The sequence below is a fragment of the Pimephales promelas genome, chromosome 16 (genome assembly GCF_988280905.1).
Source record: "Pimephales promelas chromosome 16, fPimPro1.hap1.1, whole genome shotgun sequence".
Taxonomy (NCBI): domain Eukaryota; kingdom Metazoa; phylum Chordata; class Actinopteri; order Cypriniformes; family Leuciscidae; genus Pimephales; species Pimephales promelas.
In genome coordinates, this window is record NC_142784.1 from 22,565,245 (window position 1) to 22,589,503 (window position 24,259).

The window sequence follows — 24,259 nt, forward strand, 5'->3', positions numbered from 1 at the left end:
AAACAGATCTCTTGCATATCTTCTGATGTCACTAACCTGACAACCTTTGACAAACTGTGGGTTAGTGCATGGGCATCTGAGGTTACGGCCCATGAGGCGACTTTCTAGAGCAACAGTCCAGTACATATCCCTAGACTGATTTCCCAGTCTAGCGTGAAGAATAGGTTTCTGGTAAGCTTGACAAAAGATTTCTTTCTAAGAAAATAAATTCCTCTGGGGACAGGTCACTGTGATTCAGAGGCATCCAGACAAGGCTCTTTGTGAGGACAATAGTACAGAAAGTGGAAAATAACAGTGAACCCTTCAACAAAATGGCAAGCCGCAGTCCTAACTCAAGAACTTTGAAAGAAATCAAACAAAACCAGAAGGGCACAAGACTTCTTTTATGGCGACAGCTATAAAGCGGCTCACCTACAAATCAGTGTTACCAAAGACGCCTCACAAGGAGCCCTAAACAGCAAAAGAAAAAGAACGCTACACAGTATCTGAAGAAAGAAAACAGCCCCCAAGAGCAAACAAAAACGAACTCAAACTCCTTTTACTTACAGAAAAACATCCAGTTAATGGTCTTGACTCCTGTCCTGTCAGGAGCTCTGAGGTAAACTCAAAACAGTCTCACCAAGAAAAGCCTTCTCTGTTTGTGTGCAATACTGAAAGAGGAAGTGGATGTTGAAGAAGTTGTATTGCCAAGACAGCTGACCACCAAGGGCCAACAGCAGCGTTAGGAGTTGCATCGAGCACACCTCCTCCCAATCCCATGACATATATTTTACTGAGACAGGGGGCCCAGTCGTCTTAGGAGAGAGAGACAAGAGTCACAGCCAACTGTAGGACCAGCCCTCACATACTGAGCCAATCCCACTGAGGGGAGCATGAGTGTGAAAATGAGAGAGCAAGAAAGGGGCACAAAAGATCAGAGATTGAAAGGAAGACCGAACAAAATAAAAGACACTGGGGCAGAATAGAAGGGCTTAAATTCAAAAAGAGCCCGTGCGAGTGGCAAAGCAAAAATGAATGGACAGAGAGGGGGCAGGCGAGAGTGGAGGGCACGCAGTGGCGGGAGAATCGATAGGCCTGTGATGGAGGGCAGTGGGGCAGGTGGCTTGTTCCCCGGATATGTGCTGATTGAATGTTATCTGTCAGAGGAGGCCACAGCCAGAGGGATTTTCTCAAGACAGCAATGACTTTCTGATGGACTCAGAGAAAAACTTCACGACAAATCAACTCCGAAAGGGACCGATGCTCAAAAACACAAAACATTTCCATTTCGGTAGGACAAAAGGTGGCTTGCAATGTCTTAAATGCTCCAGGGGTATGCATGTTGTGATTATTTAAAGTATGATTTAGATATGGAGGACTCACCTTCCTCTTCTTGAAGGCCTGTCGGGCCAGGTAGCCTCTGCACGCAGCCTGAAACAGGGTAATGTTGCGTCTGGTCTGGATATCTCTGTGCTCCTCAAGCTTAGGCAAAACACCTGCTCTGAAGAACACCTGCAAACAGACCACTGCTATGAGATAAATGGAAATACAACAAACTTTCTCACAATGAACATTTCACTGAATACATAACATTTGGTTAATGGCACACCATTAATAATAATAATTATAATAAAGTATATTCAAAATTGAATAAAATGATTATTTGTATGTATTTGACATGTATGTATCTTCTCTGCACATTTTTTAAAATATTTTTACGTATACAGTATATGAAGAGTTCAGATGCAAAAGCCTCTAAGTGCCATTTGAAATTTTCTTCTAGAATGATCATTTTTATCAAGCTTGTATATTTAAGTTCAGTAATTTCACTTAAATGGCAATGATAATTACCTATTAATTGTTATTTAAGTGAAATTACTGAACTTAAATATACAACTTTGATAAAAATCATCATTAAAGAAGAAAATTTCAAATGGCATTTAGAGGCTTTTGCATCTGAACTCTTCATATATATATATATATATATATATATATTTAAAAATATATAAGTATTTAAATATACATATGTACATTAGTTGTCTAGACAAATATATACATATTAATGTAAAATTCATAGTCATAGATTTTCCCATCTGCAGTCACCCGGTCGAAAGTGTGAGGAGTTCCTTTAAACTGCTGCCCAATGCTCTGTTTACTGCTAATTTTCCGCTCTGCGGTGGGGGTGTCAAACCGAGCTGGATTAACACTTCAGAATCCTATTCCATTAGGCCATTTAATCAGAGAAATTTGAGGGAAGTAGACCTTTCCAGACGTGCATTCATCAAACTCTGTGGACATGGTCTAATTGCATTAGCATTCTATTAGTTTTAAAGATGGATTAATCTAGATGAACAAAATCCTAATTAAAAAGGCACCGGATTCATGGTGTACCTGAGCCTGTGCTGGAAAGAAGTGCTGCTTTGGGAAATTGGTTTGATATATATATAGTGGCGTACAGTCGTGTTCTGAAATGAGGAGTTTTTTTTAAATGTAATTTCAATGTGATATATCAGTTGGTCATTGACACAAAAAATGTTTTAAAAAAAACTTTTTAAAACTGATGTAATGCATATTTTTGAGTCATGAACAATGTGTTTTAACATGTTTCAGTTGTTAAATAACATTCCAATGTTTTAATACATGATTTTATGAACAGATGAAACAAACAAAAAAACACTTAATATGGGTTTGGTTCATACAGGGATAAAAAGTACCCCATGTTTAAGATGAAATACTCTGCTGTATCGCTAATGCTGTGGGCCTAATTTTCTGCCAGAGGTCTTCCGTCAGACATCTTGTTGTACCATAGATTCGATCAAATACCAACAGATAAAAAAAATCAAAACCTGACAGCCTGTGTTAGAAATCTTATAATGGGCCATGTTTGGATCTTCCAACAGGACTGTGATCCAAACACAATCATCAAAATCAAAACAAAAATGGGTCACTGAGCCCAGGTCAAGCATCTGGAATGGCCATCCCAGTCCCTGACCTGAACCCTCTAGAAAATGAGTGGGCTGAACTGAAGAGAAGAAGCACCAACATGGATCTGGAGAGATTCTATCTGGAGGAATGGTCTCTGATCTCTTGTCAGGTGTTCTCCAAACTCATCAGGCATTATAGGAGAAGATTCAGAGCTGTTATCTTGGAAAAAGGAGGTTGCAAAAAGTATTCAATAAAAGGGGACAAATAATTGTTCCCAATGTATTTTGGAGAAAAACATTTATTTCATAATTTTTATTTTTTATTTTTTTAAATAAAATATTTTGATCATATGCACCAAAGGGGCAAATAATTCTGACCAGCACTGTGTATATATATATATATATATATATATATATATATATATATATATATATATATATATATATATAGTATTACTATCTCTAGAGAGAGAGAGAGAAAGAGAGAGAAAAGGATGATAGTCCAGTGCTGCAATTACTACTGATCTGAGGGAATGGCAGCAAATGCCTCTTGATTGAGCCTTTATCTGGAGCTGCTCTGTGGTATAATCTTCCTTTTCACATCAAAGGCAGCCAGAGCCTTTCAGTGATGTAGAGCCTCAGTTATTGTTATTATGGGAGGCAATCTCTCAGAGCTCCAAGCATCAGATCATAGGGGAGAATGGAGTGTTATGAAATGATTTCATATTCATGTAAAGTTTGACAGCTTTCAGACCCCATGGCATTCTCTGCCAACCCAACGGTACCACAAATAAAAATAAAGGACAATATGTTTACCCGAAACGCTTCCAACAACCCTTTACAACCTCGCAAATTAGAACATCAGGGCTGAGCTACCAGCCAACACACACACTTATCTGCTTTCAGGCAGGTGTAATATCAGAGTGGGACCTCTCCACCTCTGGAGAGCAGCAAAGGAAAATTGAGTTTCATTTCTCAATGTCAGTGAAGATGTGCTGGAAAAAAGGCCTGATATCACCCGAACGAGAACTTCATTCAGGGTCCTCTCGAGTCAAATGTGAGATTAGGTGGAGATGCCAAAAGACTCACAAGTACATTATCCACAGCATCACAGAGCATGTGTGAAACGCTATTTTAATGAATTACATCACTCCGTTGGATGTGTTCATTTGAAGAACTTGAAGATATTGTGTTAGTGAAATGTCTGTTGCGTGCAGCTTCTTATTAGCCACGTTGCCCCTTGACATTCACCCAGCAGGCCTGTGATTCGCCAGTCTTTTCCACACAAGAGCACCAAAGGTCAGCATGACGGAAAGGTCTTTTCAAGGGGGTCAAATAGCAGTGCTTTCCATTGAGACCAAGAAACTAAAATTCCTCATGAAGACACAGGGAAACAAATGGCAATGGAGGAGTGCAAAGAGAGGACCTTGTGTCTAAGTCTGTGGGGAGTCTGTGACTAGGGTGGCAACTGGACAATGACTGTGTTCAATAAGCAGCGATGGGAGTTCATGATTGGTTAGGATCTTGTTCATATCTACACTGGCTTCAAAAGTATTTAGACACACAGGACACACTTAAAAATGTCAGTGCATTAAATACAAAACATCTGGAAAAAAATAAAAGCAGAGCTTTTCTCCAAACTATATTTAGTATTCTTTTGCTTGTTTTTCTTTACTTCATTATTTTTATGTAGGTTTAATAATAATGAAAATAATTAAATAAAATAATTAAATAAAAATAATTATATATATTTATATAAAATAATAATAAATAACACACACATATTATATATATATATATATATATATATATATATATATATATATATATATAAACATTACAAATACAAATAAATAAATTAGGGCTGGGCAACGATTAATCGCGATTAACCGTATCCAAAATAAAAGTTTGTGTTTACATAATATATGCGTGTGTATTGTGTATAATTATTTTGTATATATAAATGCACACACATGCATGTATATATTTAAGAAATATTTGCATGTATATACTGTATATATATGTATACATAATTTATATTAAATATAAATATAGATTTTTATACATTAATAACACATTTTTCTCTATACATGCATGTGTGTGAATTTTTATATACAAATAACTCAGTACACACATATATTATGTAAACACAAACTTTTATTTTGGATGCGATTAATCGTTGCCCAGCCCTAAAATACATATATTTTTATACATGTACAAAATAATTAATTTGAAAAACAGAATTAAATAAAAAAAGGTGCAACTGTATATCAGAATCACCATCAGTGGTGTAAATCTCTATACTCAAGTAGAATTCAAAATTATGGCTGTCAAGCAATCGGTTGTGTATTTCCTGGACACGTTTTTCTCTATTCCAAGTTATGTAATCAGCTATTTATCAGAATGTGATTATTTTGGCTCTCTCTCTAGGCTGCTGTTCTTTGTCTGAAAGCACAATATCTCGCTGTGCTGATTGGTGTTTGTAGTGAGTTATCGGCGAGCACCAAGCCAAAGTAAACCAAACAAAGCGAGCTGGTGCCTCGCCAGAATCAATCTTTCGTCTACAGAAGATGCACAAAAGGATTTCTGCTTTAATCATTCGAAGTGTAGGGGAGACCCAGAGTGCAACCTTCCAGGAGAGCTCATTCAATCTCAGAAAACCTCACAATAATTGTCTTCCATGCTCCAACATGTTCGCCAATGAGGCCTGGCAACGGCGCCAGCCATGTCCCATCTGCAGCTAAGCATTGTGGGTACAGCATCGGCACAGAGCAGAGAGTGCTTTTTTTGACAAGAGAGGAGGAGATGAGTCTTTTTGGCCAAAGCACACTCTGCCAAACTTTCCGTCCAGATGTGAGCACAGTGGCAGAGAGGATTAAAGTCGGTCTGTGTCTAAGAGGTGTAGAAGAAGCAAACGTTTGGGCAATCTAAATGGAAATCACGCCATCTGTTTGGAACTGATCCTCGTGACTCAGGCCGAATCTGTATGCCACAAACTGACTCAAAGCACTGATCCATAACATAGAGGGACTGAAAAAGTGAAGTCATTTTATTTAGATGATTATGATTGATAAAAACAACAGTGTTAAACTGTTTCTAACCCTGATATTGTAAAAGTAATTCATTCACTAATTTAGATTAATAGCAGTTCAGCATGAACTCGCTGATTGTCCAGGACTCCCATGAATGGTCCAATTTTAATCAATGAATTAAATTCACAATAAATTTTGCTGTATTGGCTACAGTGGGTACATTCTAGTTTTGTTGACTGGCTTGTAGGACATGTTTGGGTGCTAAAATGCAAAAGAGAAGCCCAAAATCTAGCAAACGTAAAAATAATTAAAAATGTGCTTTTTGATTCAGTTCTGAAGACTCATTATTTAAGGTCATGTTTCCTCAGTGCTCATTTTTCAGTTGTACCATGAAAAAATGTGAGAACATGCACCGATAGATCAGGCTTAAATGCACTTAAATTGGCTCATGTCATGTCTGTGATTAGTTACAATGCTCAACCGAAATCGCCTTTTTTATTAATTATTTTTTTATATATTTTTTTGACTATTTGTGAAGCGGTTATTTGCCTTTCGATCTGGGGCGTTTCTTCTGAGGATGCAAGAGAGTCAGTACCTCTTCAAAAAGCTGAATGAAAAAATCCATAGTACAAAAATAAAACAACACATATATTATGAAATATGCCATTAAAAGAAATTTATTCTGTAATTCACTCACCCTCAAGCCATCCTAAGGTGAATATGTCTTTCTTCTTTCAGCCAAACACAATCAGAGTTATATAAAAAAAAACATCCTGGCTCTTCCAAGCTTTATAATGAGAGTGAATGGTACCCTTTTTTTTAAGCCCAAAAAAGCGTATCCATGATCCATCCATCATAAAAGTAATCCATACAGCTCGAGGGGGTTAACCCTCTGAGGACCAAGGTGTTTTTGGGGTCCTTGAGATGTTCTGACATGTCCTGACATTTGTACTTTTTTCAGTTGCTTATAAACATATTAATGGCACAGGTGAACTTACACTCTATTTAGCAGAAATGGGGCTACCATAATATATGAGCAACATGTATGTACATGTTTGTATTTTTTAGAGAATATTGTTTATGCGTGGTTATTTTAAAACTCAAAAATGAAAGTTTCTGAAATAAGGCCACAAAACACATACTAAATATGCTTCCACAAGACTTCTGGAACATGAATGAAAAAAAAATTTAAATTGTAATTGTATTTCAGAACACCACTGTACACTACTGCATTTGACGGCAGAAACGTAAATTATATAAAAAACTTTGTTGGCCAGAGTGAATGGAATAGATTGAGTAAAGCAGGAAATGGCCCTTTTCTGGGTCTAATATCGCTAACTACATTATTGTTTTTAAAGTTAGTTTAGAGGGTGAATGTAAGTATTACTTACTCTGCTCAAGCCCATGTGATAGCTGCTTTTTTCCAGCTCAAGAAACTCCAGTAGCTCTTCGACAGCCTGAAACACACAAAGACACATGTATAAACCAGTGAGACAGGCGTAAAGATCTAGTGTGCCATCCACTTCAGGGCACCAAGAGGACAGTATGCTGACTGGGGCGCTCTTTCTGTCGAAAAGCTAACCCAGCTTGGGAAAACTGGGTCACAAACAACTGTCTTAATGTCTGACCTCTCTCTTCTACTCACCCATGAGTGCTTTCTTCCTGACAGGATGTCAGGCAAACAACAACATGGCAGGGGATTAAAAAAAAAACTCGGTGGACTGATGACTAATGGCTAGAGTTTGAGCTAAGACCACAGGGATGTATTGAGTGCTCTCTGCAGGGGCGCAGGGGCCGACTGGTGAACAGGTTCAGGGAGAGACGAGCAAAAGGCAAAGCCTCAGACTGAGCAGCTGCGGATGGATCACAGGTCTAAAGGGGAATCTGCTAACGTATGGTTACCACAGCGAGACCTCGGTAAAACACAGCTAAAGCAAAATCCAAACAAAGATTGTTCTTCCGAGATGCATTTATTTGAGCCAGTAACATGTTTGTATACTAAAAAGTATAAACTACTATCTGAGGAATAGACAGATATATAATATACATAGAGTATCAGTCAAAAGTTTGGACATGTTTATTCATTATTTGTTACCGTTTTTATTCACTATAAAAATTGTATATAGATTAAACCTTGTTTAAGCTACAAAAGTTATTCCGTCAAGAGCAATTAATGATTTTTTGCTGTTAGTCTGTTTGATTAACAATAAAAACACAGACAGCAGCAAGAATATTAGGCCTATTGTCACTTAAAAACATAATTGGGCATAAAGCATGCACACAATTTCTTACAGCGTGCAAGTACTGAATTGAGGTCTCTTTCATGTCTTTGTGTACTTAAATATTTAAATTGGCAAGGCTTAAAAACACCTGTAAATGATAACTTTCATGATGCAGCACTGGCCCAATCGGGACAGAGACAGTTCTGTCAACTCTTGGCCATTGGGCAGTCCCACGTTGAGTGCGAGTGTGTGAGAGAAAGCGACACAGGGTGCTCTCAGCAACAGTGTGTAAAGCTCAGCAGGCAATGAAATTATACCTGCACTAAATTTATTTTTTGCCTCTAACCCAATCACATGCGAGGGAAATCGTACAATTTACTAGCCATTGGCTAATAAATTAAAGACTTTTTTTAGTCAACTAGCGTGAAACATGGTCGCATACCCGAGTGATTTACTCACATTGTTGAGAGTTGCCTACAATTTTACACACGCACACACAGTACTGTGCAAAAGTCTTAGGCAAAAATGGTTTTAAGCCAGTTATTTGTATCTTTTGCTGTAGTGTCAGTAGGAAATATCAGTTTACATATAGACCATTTCGCAAGATGTAAACAACACTGGTCCAGAAGCACTTCCTGTTTCAGTTTTTTAACACTATATAAACATTGGGATAAAGTACAACCAACAGAACATATACAACTGAATCAAAAAGTTAAACATCTTTAAGATATTTTCTTTACATTTGAAATTATGAAACCATTTACAAACTGAAACAGGAAGTGCTTCTGGACCAGTGTCGTTTACATCTCGCGAAATGGTCTATATATATAAACACACAGACACATATATCCACGTGAAGTTGACATTAAGACATTACAGGTCTCTGAAGACTCAATAGGACAGGATGCCACTGATAAAGTCATCACTCTGGGAACTGATTAAAGCCTTTATTGTCCTGTCACCAGAGCAGAGGCGAGATTAAGGGGGGAAAGATGTGTACTATAGCCCATTAATCAACAACACAGCTCTCTGCCCTGAGCACTGTCATAATCAATTACATGGAAGAGCAGCTCATGAAGGAGGAGCCAAACAGCACTCGGAGAAACACACACTCACAAACACACGCATAAAAGGACACTCACCCTTCTCTCATCAGTTACAATGTAGTTCCGCCCATGTTTCTTTGTCAGGTGGGGAGTCAGTACATCAAAACGGCGACGGAACTCAGAAAATACCAAATGATCGGGATAACCTTGAGGAAGGAGGAGAGCCAAATGACAGGAGTGTTACAAAAGAAGGACGTGTGAGATTCTAGAAAGCAAGGATTGTGTAGGTTCAGCAGTGAGCAATGATGAGGACAATGGTCAGTCACTTATCTAGAGAATGTTCTGCTTACTCAGGGCTTTGGGATGAAATGTGCCAAAACATTTTCCAATGACATTTTGTTGATTTTTCTAAAGCACTGAACAAAATAAGCCCATGAGCGTCTCTGAAAATAAATAAAAACTTACATCTAGAACACTAGGCAGTGCCTGACCACATAAGCCCTAGAAAACTTCAAAGGTCAACAAACCCTGGGAGAAAAACACGTTGTTCGGAAAAGTCAAGCCTGCATGGTAAATCTGAACTTTCAAATCTTAACTCTCTTCGTACATTTTTCTCCATTCTTTTCAAAATAAAGGTCACAGATCTATAACGAGGGTCATTCACTGTCTTTATCCTGCATTTTTAATGCCTGGCTTTTTAAACTCTAACCTTGGCGGTAGATACGGAGGGCGTCGAGCAGTTTGGAACCACGGAGCTGTGCCCGGAGCAAGCCAACATCCAGCTGCATGAGGCCGTTGTCACAGCTTTCTCCATGTGGCTCTATCTCCCCAGAGCGAGGCGAGGGTCCTCCTAGCACCTTCACATCCCCAGACAAAGTCTCTGCTTTAGGGAGCAGACAATGCACAAAGTGCACCCTGGACCGCCTCACTGTATCTATCAGTGCATCCTATAAGAAAACAAACAACATACATTCAATTCAGAAATGCTTTTATTGTTTGACCACATTGTAATAAGATTCTATTATGTGAGGACCAGTACTAATGGGTCACGATTAGTGGCTGTGGCCAATACATTGGTTGATATTTAGCTTTCTTTTTTTAATTACTGGCCGATACGTTTTTCAGTTTTGCCGATAAATGGAAGCGGGACCTGTATTTTGACCAACTTGTGCCATTCTCCATCTTCACTAGTTTACTGTGTTTGCTTAACAGTTCTCACTAACAAATTATTAAATGTTAAACAAAGAAAGTAAGCGCTAAGTATTATAGTGTTTACCTTTATATTATTAGACTTATCAGATTACTGAGTGCACTGTTGATTACAGAATTTTTACTTCATTTTCTTTTATTCATGTTAACAATTTCTTGATCTGTGGAAAAATACTATATTAGGGTGGCAGAATCCAAAATAATTTTTTCATCAAGTTCCCAATTCATTTTTTTTTTTCATTTTCAAATGATTTTATTTCTAATTCACAAAAATTATGTGAAATATATGTACATGAAAATGTGTTACCATCTATCAGCCACCCTGCACTCTAAGATATTGCATCGGCCATCAAAAATATCCATATTGATCTTTTTCTACATATTGTAGTGGTGGTGCTGTAATTAGCATGCTGAGTTTTAGCTGTAGGGTCTCTCGAGACCCCTGCAATTTGTTCCAATGAAGGAGGTCTATAATAAGTTGCGCTCTGTCTAGCTCTTTTGAATGCACTAGTATATGGATGTAATTATCAGGTTTTAAAGCTGCAGTCCACAGTTTTTCCTCTTTGTCACCATCTCTGTGAGAAATCTACAATTGCAGTTATTTGCGGAATTATCAACTTTACGTGAGTTGTGCCTCGACACGGCAGAGCACGGACGAATACAATGTTTTGAGGAGAATGTGAGGCTGGCATGTGGATACTGGCATTCAGAATCACAGATTATTCTTTTTAGAAGTATGACCAACATAATATTTTTCTCCCTAAAATGTCATCTGATCTGCACAAGTAACCAACATCCACTTTTGTTTTTCTGACCAACTAAGTTAAAAAAATCATTGCAGTAAATTGCGCTGATTAAATCTAACGATCGCATATCATATCACGTCAAACCGAGCAAATTGTACTTTCTCAAATTGTTAATGTTAACAACATCAGCATTGCATGACTACATTTAAAGCCCTTCCGATATTTATCCTTGTTTTTGCATGAGCCGGTTGCAGTCTCTTTTTTCCAAACTCTCAGTCCAAAGTCTTTTGCATTTTACAACGGGTGAATCTCTAGTTGTCACTGGTGATTGTCGTTTGAACGTTTCTGGATCTGCCGTCAAATTAATAAGTAAGTGCACAGCAGTTTATAGCAAAATATAGCTTATACTAGCCGAGAGACTCTTTCTTTATGTGTACAGATGTGACGTAATGACACAAAGAGATGTTCGAATCTCCCGCGAAAATCCACCAGTACCACTGGAATTAAAAACATTACAAGCTTACCGCTTTGAATCGAGCTAAGGCAAGCAGATAGTTTTGAACACTTGTTGGTTATGTACTTACTCAAAAAAAATTGGGAGATAATTTTTAACCCCAAAAAATTGCAGACTGGAGCTTTAAGTACTCACCACTTGTAGTTTAATCTGGATGCAGAGGGACTTCTTTTTAACAGCAGCCACGCCAGTTGTGAAGGTCTTCCTCATGCTTGTGGCCCTGCGCAGGGCCAGCTGTGATCCGCCCTCAAGCCCAGCAATAGAACCTGACAAAACTGTGGCTCCTCCTGAACGCCCTATAAACAAGCTACTGATATTCTTCCTGCAGAGGAAGAACCAGATTGTACACAGGATGAGCTGGATCATTGGGTTTGGGTTTTTTTCCAATTTGTATTATTTAAATGATAATTTTTTTAAATTAAGAAATATATTGCTATTGGTATACTATTATACTGCATAACAAAATAAAACAAATATAATAATATTTATAATTTACAGAATAACAATAAAAATATATACTAATTTATGGCTGTTACACCTAAACAGTACATTAACATTAGACTGTAGAGCTTTTATTTTAGTGGCAAAAATGCTAGAAGACACCAAAGCCTCTTAATAAATAAATATTTTACATTACAAACTCACAGCGCTTGCAGAGATGGAGTAAATGTATGTAACAACAGGCAAATATTAGTAATTATTTATCAAGGTCTTACTTCTGAGAGTCCTGCAGTAAAATGGCCGCATTCTGAGAGGCAGGGTTCTGTTTGGCATGGCTCAACCATCCCCGAGCATCATACTCCACCCAGTCAGTTCCATGGCTGTGACCCAACAGGAAGTGATGTACCTTCTCACTCTTTAGCAGCAAGGCAGGGCCTGAGAAATGAGTTGAGCACATGAGTTTGCAAAAACTTTTCATACATAAACGTATAGAAGTAATGGTATGTGTTGTGGGTGGGCATGTGAGAGGTGTAAATGTGTTTTGACCTTTGGTCTCTCCATCCACAGGGCTGTAATAACTGTAGAGTCTTTCCAGCAGAGTTTCTTCCGAGCCCCCAGGCTGCATAGCTTCTTCCTCCATCAGCCACAGCAGGCCTCTCGCCTCATCTGTCCTGGCCAGTGTCCGTACCTGGACCACATGGAAACAGACGAACATGCGAGAACACTTTGTTAGACTCAAACTGTAGACTGGGGTCTATATGTAAACTAAGCGATTTCAATCCCGGACGAGCCCCCAATCTAGGCTAAGAGCCTAAATTTGAATTTCAATGTTTAACCCTGTTAAAGCCTGACATAATAGTCAGAAAAATGTTCTGAAATGGAACCGTATCCAACCTTTAGACAACATGATTTTGTTGAGTATTATTTTTGATACATCAGTCTTCTATGGGTCATATAGTATGGTATAGAAAGTTAGATTATGGAGCTCATACTGGGGGAGAAAAAAAAAAACACCTAAATTTTATTGAGAGGCCCAAATTGAGCAAAAATATTTAATTTGGTGCGGTTGAAATTCTGATAGCTTGTACTGTAAATCAATGAGACCTTTATAACAGTATAGCAGACTACTTTCATAAAATGAAAAAAAAAAAATCAGTTGTCACTCTATATCTGCCAATAACATTGTTTTAGTAAGATGATATTTAAATGCTTTGTTTTATGACCAAAGCTTTGTTGTTTTAATTGTGGTGGGCAGAACCTATAATGCAATGCGATACAATGATAATAGAGAGAAAGAAAAAATTTACGTGCCTCAAATGTTTGTTGTTTTTGATGCATGATTTTAACAATTTCTCAACAACAACAAAAAAACAAGATGTATGGATAAACCTAAGTTGCTTCCAGTAGGTGTTCATCTTGAAATATCACTAGTAACAATATAAAAGTTATAAAAAGCAGTATAGATTTCATATCGATGTACTACCAACTAAAGGCAACTTTTTTTTTTTTTAATTGTACTAAAATTAAACAATCGATCAGACAAGTGAGGACATGTAATATATTGTTTTGATCAAGTTGATCATTTAGAGGCCTTAGAAATGTGTGTATCAAATATACAGCAGACTTTATCAATGGAATAAAGAAACTTTGTAAGCATGCATACATAAACGCACTTATGCACACACACTATATACAAACAGCCTTCAGATCTAATGACAACACTAACTACTCATTCTTGTCATCACTCTTGGCAAGGTTATGCCACATTTTTGGAGATTCTTTGCCAATGACATTGTTCAAATATGTCCCCCTTGTGAACATGCACAATCTGCCGCAAGAACTTAGTTTACTCACAAATTCAAGCCCCTTTCATTCGTCAAGGTTGTGCATTGTTTCATTTACTTTTAATTTCATATTTCGATAATGACCTTAAACACAACATTAGTCATTACATGAAAGCAATTACAATCCTTTATACAATAAGAGAGATGAGGAGAAAATGAGGGGGGAAAGATGAGCTATTAGTCTTGGGCTCCTCATTAAAGGCTTGTATTAAGTAAGAGCTGCAGGGCAGTCAGGCAGGCATTTTTAAACCTTACACTCTGCCTGTCTACTTAAGCAATTAATACCAGTAATGGCTTCTCCCTTGTTCTGCATTACCGCACTGACACTTCGCAGACTGCCGAATAACTGTGGATGAAACCAGCGCATAAAAAGAAATTATGTAGGCTTATGAATATACTCCGAATATGTCTTTAAATATTCCTTTTCACACTGATGAGACTACCGTCACTATGCCTCGGTACTATTTCCATCAGCCACAGACTTGCTAATGAACTCTTCAGGGTTGTTTTAACGAGCGCTTTCACTTTACTTAATTGCTAAAGTGCTCAATTGACAATTTATGAATTTCTTGAACTTTATTAAATTTAAAAAGTTTAAAAAGGAAAGATTATATGACTGCACAGGGATATGTTTGTGCATCTTCTTCAAGTCGCAAAGCTGCAATTGGTGAACGCAACCACTGGGGGCACACTCAAAACAAATAGTGATACGCAAAGCAGCTTGTCAGAGAAATAAATCACACACTCATTTGATCTCCATTTGTAAGTCTTTGCAAAAGGTCATGCATCACTGAACCATTCTAATCTAAAATCCTTTTTTTAATCCGATGATGCCTTTACATATCTATTAATTCGATCTTTTAAGTAAAGATGTTTACCTGAGATACTAATGGAAAATGGTTTCTACAATTTCTAGAAAATGACTAAATAAAATGTCCTATACTGTGTAGTGTTTAATATAAAGTTGCCAGTTCTGAGAAAAGTCAACATACCATGTGACCAGTGACCACACCACACTACTCTCATATAGGTTCGGTCAAGAATATACACTTCAATTAATATACACTATTGTCAATTTACGGTCAGTCAATTTAATGCAAAATAGTAAAGACATTTATAATGACAAGCATTTTCTATTCGTAAAAGGATCCTGAAAAAAAAAACATCACTGGCTCTACAAAAATATTTAGCAGAACTAATTTTAACATGAACATCATTCTACTGTGACTATGCCTTTATTTCCAATTGTAGCTAATTTTATGTGCTATCATTTTACCAAACTACTGCACACCAAGATTAAATGCTGTCAAAACAATAGTTTCCAAATCAAAGCTAGAAATAACATATATTCTAGAAGTATACATAAAGCCTCAGACATGTGTCTGATGCCAATACGCTTCATATTTGACGGGACTACTAAGCAATATCCCGACACAGTTTGTAAGAGAGACAATGTCATGAAAAGTGCTTTCATTAACAAAGATTTTGAACGCTGTGCCTTAGGAAGAGGGAGGGCGCTTCCCACTCATTACCCACCCCCACACATACAGAGAAAAAGAAGATCTCCTGCATCATTAACATCCCAGAAAGGCACGTTTCTGACACACTACTCCTGCAGTGACTGGCTAGATGACAATATATAATAAGTTTTCATCATAGATAACAACTTTGAGGAAGAGTTCACACTCAAATGACAAACTAAAGGACAAAAAAGTAATCTACTAGTACTTTCAAGCAGTCAAGAAGAATTTTCCCCAGAGTTGTGGGAGACAAGGGAAAACATCAGAGATTCAAGTCAGAGCCAAGACTGAAAAGAACACATTCTCCAGATAAGGCCCCTTTGGGGACAGGCTGGGATGCACTACAAAAAGCTGAGGAGGTAAGAAAAGATGTGGGGAAGAGAGAGTTGCTTACCAATGCTTGAGTTGAGGTTTGGTCTATAGCTGCTACAGACAGTGATGTACTGGACTCTATGTCATCTAATGCAAGCTCTATGTTCTCCTAAACAGGGATAGAGGGAGTGTTAGTCAGCTATGATTGCAAACTGATTTCAGGTTAAAAGTGTACAATCATTAGAATTTCTCTTATATGGAATAGGCTTAAAATCAGTATCGATCAAAACTCAAGCATGAAAATAGATCATTTCAAAACTTTTGATTAAAGGTGCTGTAAGTGTTTTGTATAGAATGGCATTCAGACAGTGTACTGAAATATCAGGCTGGTCTCTGTAGGTGAATATTTTTTTATATATATAATTTTTTTTTATTCATCAGTTGATAGGATTTTGAGATGTAGGTGTTGCTCTCAAAAATGTATGCAAGCTTGCAGTCGATTGTGAAGGGGCAGGGTTTAAACTGACAAAATGATTGGAGAAGTCTGGCACACATCACTAAAGAGAAGTCTATCATCTTGCCCCAAAAAAGTGAGCTATGACATTTTGATTAAAAATTACAAAGTCAAAAAAAAATGTCAAAATGAAACCTACATTGATGACTCATTCACGATAACATCTATTATACCATGCATTTACAAAAAGAGATTTATTTTTAGCATAGAATTTTCAGTTCATGACAACTTGAAGTGTGTTGGGAGTTCCAGAACATTACTTACAGCACCTTTATATCAATGGAATCTATGATTGGCTCATGAACTTTGAATGTACATTGATTTTGGTAACAAGGCAAGCAGATTTGATTATAATCAATGTTAATAAAATCAACTTGGGCTAGTCTCAGCCCAAATGAATTGAGAGTATAATTAATTTAAGAAAAAAAGGAATAATTTGATGGGTGTGACAGGATGGACTGCTGCACCTCCTTGTAACGCTCCATCTCCTGTACAAAGGTGCGTTCATGGAAAAGTGTTTGGAGACGCTCCTGGGCGTAGTTGTGGCACAGCTCCTCGAACGTGGCGCCGCGGTCACGCTTTGCTAATTTTGGGTTCTGGAATCCTGGAGTGTCCACAATAAGCAGAGAGCACAGGGAATGCTGACTCGACTTCAGCGCTCTAAACCAGCACAAACAAACAACAGATACATATTTAATGTAGGTTAGAGTTCTCAAACAATACAGGCTTTCTCTTTCACAATTGAACCTGGGATTGAACTGAAACTGTACTGTAGTCTGTAGTTCACTTAAAAGCCTATTCCTACTACTAATCTTTATGTTCTTTATAGAAAAAGGACAATGTTTGGCCTTACATGTGAAATAGTGTACACCACTAGTGCCACCAAACAAAATTATAATAACGTTTTCATCAAAATCTTGTTGATTTTTTATCATTATTAATACACATGACAGGCAATCAAGGAACAATACTCTTTTAATTTATTTATATTGATAAACTAAACCCTAAACCAACTTTTTTAGTTAATGCTTTTTTAATGCTGATCATTGATTCGAGTAACTTTTTTGACATTTATGTATAAAGTGTTTTATTTCTACAATATGTGGTGTAAAAATGCTTGTTGTGTTTTTATTTTTTTTATTTGTTAGACCTTTCACTAATGCTTAACCCCAAAAAAACTGTAAATGCCAAATGGTATAAATGGTATACCAGTTTGTACGGTACAAAAACATTTTGAAGCACATAATGCATTAAAAAAAATTTAAGTGCAAAACTACTGAAATCAACCTTTTCATATTTATAATTGATATAATAAGTTAATATTTATAATAAGTTATAAGTATAATAAGTTAAGTTTTTAAAATAATACCTTATATATGGCGTTTATTGACCATCTAAAATAGTTGTATACACAATATTATTCACAAAATATGGTCCGTAATTTAAAAAAAAACTGTTTGACTGTTTTCAAACAGGTTTCCCCATTACCCCATCTGCCACTGGTTGGGAAAATAAACCAGGTGACAAATATGTCTTAGTTAAATTTAAGTTACTTAAAAGTAAATGTATGTCTTGACCATGAGAGGATATAAGTGTTACCGGTTAACAAGTGAGATGACCAAAGTAAAGAGCTCAGAGTAGAGCCCAGCAGCCATGGCCTCCAGACACTCGAGAGCTGTGATCTTTGGAGCTGTGAGAGGAATCATCCACACCGCTTTCAGTATTAATACTGCCAAAGCCAAACACAATTCATCTGTACCAGAGGTCTTGTATTGTCAAAGATCTTACCCGAGCTGTCTCCTGTCCCAACATCATCTGGTCCTTGGCGGAATGAAGTGGATCTCTGTAAGGATCCTTTGGGCTGGTGTTTGAAAATAGCAGACGAGAGCTCTTCGAGAGTGCAACCCAAGAGGTAAGCCGCCTTTTGGGCCCACTCGTGACGTGCAAATTGCTTCCGGCCCGCTGTGGGATGCACAGGGATGGTGTAAGTACCATGTTAAATGAAGCAGCACAGATGACTGTGGGGCTCTTATGGTATCTGAGGGAAGTCTTACACAATTTCACTGATTATGTAATTTATGTAGAGTTATATAATCTCTAGGATATGGAATTTAAATAAGGATTTATACCAAATTGTAAAAATTGCAGCAATTTTAACCGAATACTGAAACTGCCTGGAAGCAGTGGTTTTCAGCTGGTGGGTTACGACCTTACAAAACGTTGCAGGTTTATTCAAGCCGTGGACAATAAAATAAAACTAACAGTATGATTATGCTTATATCAATTTTGAAAAAGAGAAACTCTTCCCAGATTAAAGTTGTTGTCCAGTTAATCTCTGTGGTATTTTCAATCAAATCCATCTGTTACTTGGTAAAGACTTAAAAAAATTAAAAGCTTAGTGTATATTTTCAATGTTATTAATTTTGCATACCACTAGCCATATACAGCTCATGATAATATTAATTACAAAAATAATTATTTGACTATTTAAACATAAATATCAGATCAACATTTGGATGAATTTAATCAAATGAATATTAGGTTGAATTAATGTAAATTTGAACTTTTTTTTGGGTAACAAACCACTGTTGAGATGAGAACCACTAATGGTAAAAGATAAAAACTCAAGTTTCAGAACTGTCAAAATTGGTCTGATTATGTCTGTGAGTTTTAGTGTTTAGACATCACAAAAATGTGTCAGGTTTTTTAAATCATTTTAGAAATTTTAAGGATTTTCAAGTGTTTCCACCAAATATTCCTCAGACTGACCCCAGAGCAAACCACAGAGTTATACACAAAAAGAGTGACACGCAGGCTGCAGTGATGTTGCCGCAACCAGAAGAGTTTGCAGAGAGAGAAGGAGAGAGAGAGAATAACGCAGGCCTCTGGTGGAATAGATGAATGCCAAAAATAAACAAGAACTGAGAGCAAACAGGCTTTTTATTTGTGTTTGCGTCTTAACAACAGAAAAGCACTGCAGAAATGAAAAGTCTACAACATGGAGAAACATCAGAGACTCTGAGCTTTAAAAGACAACAAAGTTACATTGGTCCCCACCCTCACTCGCGCATATTCCCACCAAAGTTTTATCTAAGCTTCAAGACTAAGACATGGTTATAAACCTCTGAAGAAAAGAAGCCCAGCAGAGAAATGAAAGTAGAAAGAAAAGAAGACAATAAGAATGCAAATGGAAATGTCTGGCAACCATGATAACGGCATAAAACCACACACGCATACACAAATGAGGTGTTTGCTTGTGCTGATATATGATATTCATGCTCTTTACCTTCATCCGTCTCTGCTTTGTAACAGCATGCAACATGCAAGTAGAGAAGAAGAGGTTAGAACATGAGACATTCTTCAGTATTGTACAAAAGGGAACCAAGATGCAATCGTTAGCGCACAAACTTACATATATATTAATATAAACATATATATCCATAAACATATATATTATTGGCCTTGACACATATATAGGGCCAATAATAAACATATATATTATTGGATAAACATATATATTATTGGCCCTTGCATAAACATATATATTATTGGCCCTTCCATGTATTTTCTTGACACATTTCCACTTTAATTAGTTGTCAATTAGTAATCGATGATACATGCTTTTCCTATGTCTGATATAGAGCAGAGTGGCCAATGGATATAATAATAATTAGGGCTAGTATTAGACTCAAACAATCAATCATGATTTTCATTTTTATTTTGTAGAAAAATTATATATAGGTATTATATAGTTTATATATAAACTACACTTCATAACTTAATAGTTATTATTACTTCATAATGTGCATATTCTTGTACATTTTTTTATATATATATATATATATATATATATATATATATATATATATATATATATATCAGTATATCGGTGTGTATATATATATATATATATATATATATATATAATTTACTAGAGCCCGACCGATAAAGGATTATGAAGGCTACAAATATTTGTTGGTTTTAAAATCCGATATTCCGATATATCGGCCGATATTATTATTATTTTTTATTATTTTAGAAACGCGCAACAAAATATTAACAGATTTCCCTAACATTAGTTATTTGTAGTTAATTATAAGTTTTAACTAAAATAATATGATAATGCATAACTGTATATATATATATATATATATATATATATATATATATATATATATATCGGTCTGGCTCTATAATTTATATAACTACTACTTGGCATTAATCAGTTACTGCTCTCTGTATTTGGTTATTATATTTACTACCATCCACAAGTTTGAGGTCAGTAAGATTTCGTTTTTTTTAATGATTTTTAAAGAAGACCAAGGCTGCACAGTAAAAACATAATATTGTTAGTTCAAAATAACAGAATTAGAAAAAAAAAACATAAATCATTATAAATGTCTCTGCTGTCTGAAAGAGGGTGTATATCGAGCTGTTGTTATGGAATAAATATTTTACAGTCTTTTACCAGAACGTATTTGCCTGTACTGAGAAGAATAACATCAGACTTGACCAAAGTAAATACGGTTTCCACACAAAACAGAATAAGGCAGAACTGCACTGCCCCCTGCTGTATCAACAGCAAGGTATAACTGACTGACTCGAGACAAAGATATCTAAAAAACATTTAGGCAGTGTCCTGAAATTGTTGCTAAAAATAAATAAATAGATAATAAGGTTTATCAGTTGTTACGTTTAGTGTCAGGTAATGTTAGTCTTCAGTACCATCTCAGGAAACTGAAGCAGTATTAGTAACTCCTATGAGAAATAAGCCATTTGTCTGAAAGTGATACAGGGAAGGCATGCAGGTACAGGAGAAAGTACCAGACTAGAACGAATGAATGTATTGCAGACACCAAGGAACTTAGTGACTACAGTAACAATATATCAGCAACAAACTAGTAAACATTACATATAAATCAAGACAGACAGAAGGCCATGTATTCAAATTCAAGCCCCTACACACATAACCTAACCATTTACTGGAAAATTGTCAATAAATAATACTTTTATAGAAATTTCACTCACAAAATGAGCAATTTATAGTAAAATAAATGTTTTAGAGCTAAAAAAAAAAAAGGGGGGTATATTCTCTATGGAAATTTCCATGATGATTTAATTAGTTTTTATAAAGTTTGCCATGAATGTGTGGGCTTTAGAAAACAGCATGTAGAGAGTCCAGTTTGGAGTCTAGTGATTAAAAGGTTTATTAATACATCCACATCTGACTGCAAGAGGGGGAAGTGATATCAATGACTGTGAATACTGAGCCATACATCCTCATTAGAGCTAAAGAAACGCACATATCTCTAAACTCCTTGGCATCAAACTGTTTCCTGAGCTGCTTGTCTGTTCTCTGTTTGAGCTCAGTACGCAGACAGTAAGACGGCCTTAATTAATAAGCTCTGTTTCTGTGCTTGTTAGGCACTTTAAATGCTTCATCTCATTAATGCTCTCCAGTTCGGATCATGTGTAAAAAGAAAGCTGTCGAATGCTTCTGTGAACTAAATTAGCACTGAGACAGCAGTGCAGGGCTTAAAAGGGGAGACGTAGAATCAAAGCAAGAAATTAAGATTTATAAATACGCATTGCTAAGGGGGTTTACGATTATAAGTGACTTGGGTTTGCTTGAAAGTCACTTTATGATGCACCACAGCGCAGCATTACCTTTGGTGGCCCCTGCAGCTCCAAGATGATATATGGCGCCAAGGATGAGCCACAGAGCTTTCTGTTCATCAGAGGAAATGCCCAGCACCTTCATAGCTGCTTGCAGTTTAGTAAACTGTTGTGATGCCTTTTGCTTGTCCTCAGGCTGTGTACACACACACACACACACACACACACACAAAGAATATTAAATGGGAATGCTAATATTTTAAAAACCCCAATATTTTTTTTAATGATTTTTTCTCAGCTGCTGACAAACTCCATCTATTTAAAACTAACCTTAGTTTGAGGCACAATCCCAAAAGCACTATTCTCTGCAAAGTGGTTAAAATGCAACTCCGTTCTGCGGTAAAGTGGAAATACAATCAAGGTATTAAATCATACAGTCAATATAGATGTCTTTAATAGTGCTTTAAATTTGTCTGAAAGCTTTTTCAGACAAAATAAATGATCCAATTAAATAGCAAAAGTTCACTGGTTTCAATCTGCATAATATGATGTTGAGTTCACCTGACTGTGCTGTCTGCTCCAGCCATCATGTAGTAAAAGACATTAAAAGTGGACTCAGTCTCTGGTCGCTTCACCACCCTCAGCTTCTCCAGCAGCATGGTCTATATATAAAAGAAAGAAATTCATGAGTCCTAAAATGTATAAAGTTAACACAACTTCACAACTGAAGAGAACAAACAAATTATTATACCTTTACAGTAGGGGAATTATTGCACAAAATGGGTGGCTTTTCCAAAATTTTTGTGGATTTTTTAAATATTAATAAATGTCTATTAAGATGATACCATATTATTATTATTATTATTAAAACAGTTTATAAGACAGCTAATTAGTATGAGTGTTCATTAAATTGCAAATTGTTTTATTTATATTATTTATGAAACTGAGCAGTACCTTAACAAATGGGAAATAATGGTGACAGGGTGAGCAGATAGTGTATAGTGATAATGTATATCCACAAACCTGGATGGAGGCAGAGGCCACCTGACCAGTCTGGTCAAAATCCAGCGAGACGATCTGGGAAAAGCGGCTTGCGTTATTGTTCATGGAGGTGGCACTGTTTCCAAAGGCCTCTAGGATTGTGTAGACCGCTTGCCATTTCTCAGCTGGAAGAGACGCACATAAATATTTAACTGTTAAGGACTCAATCCTTAATGTGACCGCACTAGAGAGGCTCCTGCATTCAGAGTTGAACACATGCAGATAACATCACAGCCTCTTTAATAGTATAGTTGATGAGCACTGTAGTCTTCATTAGGTCATTATTGATCAAGCTGGGGCTGAGCAGGCTTTGATGATGGCTAATTATCAGAGTGCTTTAATGGGCATCATTAGCACAGCCCTCATCTATCACCCTCTTCCCAGCTTTCTCACTCTCGCCACACTGTATGAGCCCATTTCCAGTGACCACATGACACCCTTCCATTCACCCTTTACCACAGGCTGTTCAAGCTTTTCAAGCACATGGTGAAATAATATGCAGATAAAAATTGAACTGCTCAATTATATTGTATTGGCCAAAATTAGCAATTCTTAAGGTATATTGTTTTTTCTAGGTTCAGGTGGATGGGTGAATGAGTTGTTGAGTGGGTGGGTGGTTGAATGAGTAGGTGGGTGAATGAATAGGTTGGTTGTTGAGTGGGTAGGTTGGTTGTTAAGTGGGTGGGTGAATGGGTAGGTTGTTAGTTGAGTGGGTGAATGGGTAGGTTGGTTGTTGAGTGGGTGAATGGGTAGGTTGGTTGTTGAGTGGGTGAATGGGTAGGTTGGTTGTTGAGTGGGTGGGTGGGTAGGAGGGTGAATGGGTAGGTTGATTGTTGAGTGGGTGGGTGGGTGGGTGAATGAGTAGGTTGGTTGTTGAGTGGGTGGGTGGGTGGGTGAATGGGTAGGTTGGTTGTTGAGTGGGTGGGTGGGTGGGTGAATGGGTAGGTTGGTTGTTGAGTGGGTGGGTGGGTGGGTGAATGGGTAGGTTGGTTGTTGAGTGGGTGGGTGGGTGGGTGAATGGGTAGGTTGGTTGTTGAGTGGGTAGGAGGGTGAATGGGTAGGTTGGTTGTTGAGTGGGTGGGTTGTTGAGATTGGGTGAATGGGTAGGTTGTTTGTTGAGTGGGTGGGTGGGTGAATGGGTAGGTTGGTTGTTGAGTGTGGGTGAATGGGTAGGTTGGTTGTTGAGTGTGGGTGAATGGGTAGGTTGGCTGTTGAGTGGGTGTGTGGGTGAATGGGTAGGTTGGTTGTTGAGGGGGTAGTTCGGTTGTTGAGTGGGTGGGTGGGTGAATGGGTAGGTTG

At 37.1% G+C, this 24,259-nt stretch overlaps 1 protein-coding gene across 7 annotated transcripts in view; it reads right to left on the bottom strand.

The window, feature by feature from the left end:
• The window catches only part of myo18ab (myosin XVIIIA b), a 101,835-nt gene that overhangs the window by 35,146 nt on the left and 42,430 nt on the right, over positions 1 to 24,259 (bottom strand). For 5 of the 7 annotated variants that reach the window (XM_089121241.1, XM_089121239.1, XM_089121238.1 and 2 more), the window contains 16 exons: positions 22,943 to 23,085; positions 22,481 to 22,581; positions 22,250 to 22,313; positions 21,971 to 22,115; positions 19,590 to 19,604; positions 18,092 to 18,265; positions 17,903 to 17,993; positions 16,771 to 16,963; positions 15,872 to 15,958; positions 12,660 to 12,801; positions 12,389 to 12,548; positions 11,808 to 11,994; positions 9,913 to 10,150; positions 9,300 to 9,409; positions 7,327 to 7,392; positions 1,363 to 1,491 (listed from right to left, as the gene is read on the bottom strand). In XM_089121241.1, the coding sequence (XP_088977367.1) occupies positions 1,363 to 1,491; positions 7,327 to 7,392; positions 9,300 to 9,409; positions 9,913 to 10,150; positions 11,808 to 11,994; positions 12,389 to 12,548; positions 12,660 to 12,801; positions 15,872 to 15,958; positions 16,771 to 16,963; positions 17,903 to 17,993; positions 18,092 to 18,265; positions 19,590 to 19,604; positions 21,971 to 22,115; positions 22,250 to 22,313; positions 22,481 to 22,581; positions 22,943 to 23,085 (2,045 nt within the window). The remainder of the gene's footprint in view (positions 1 to 1,362; positions 1,492 to 7,326; positions 7,393 to 9,299; positions 9,410 to 9,912; positions 10,151 to 11,807; positions 11,995 to 12,388; positions 12,549 to 12,659; positions 12,802 to 15,871; positions 15,959 to 16,770; positions 16,964 to 17,902; positions 17,994 to 18,091; positions 18,266 to 19,589; positions 19,605 to 21,970; positions 22,116 to 22,249; positions 22,314 to 22,480; positions 22,582 to 22,942; positions 23,086 to 24,259) is intronic. The other 2 variants (XM_089121240.1, XM_089121237.1) reach the window with 1 other exon arrangement.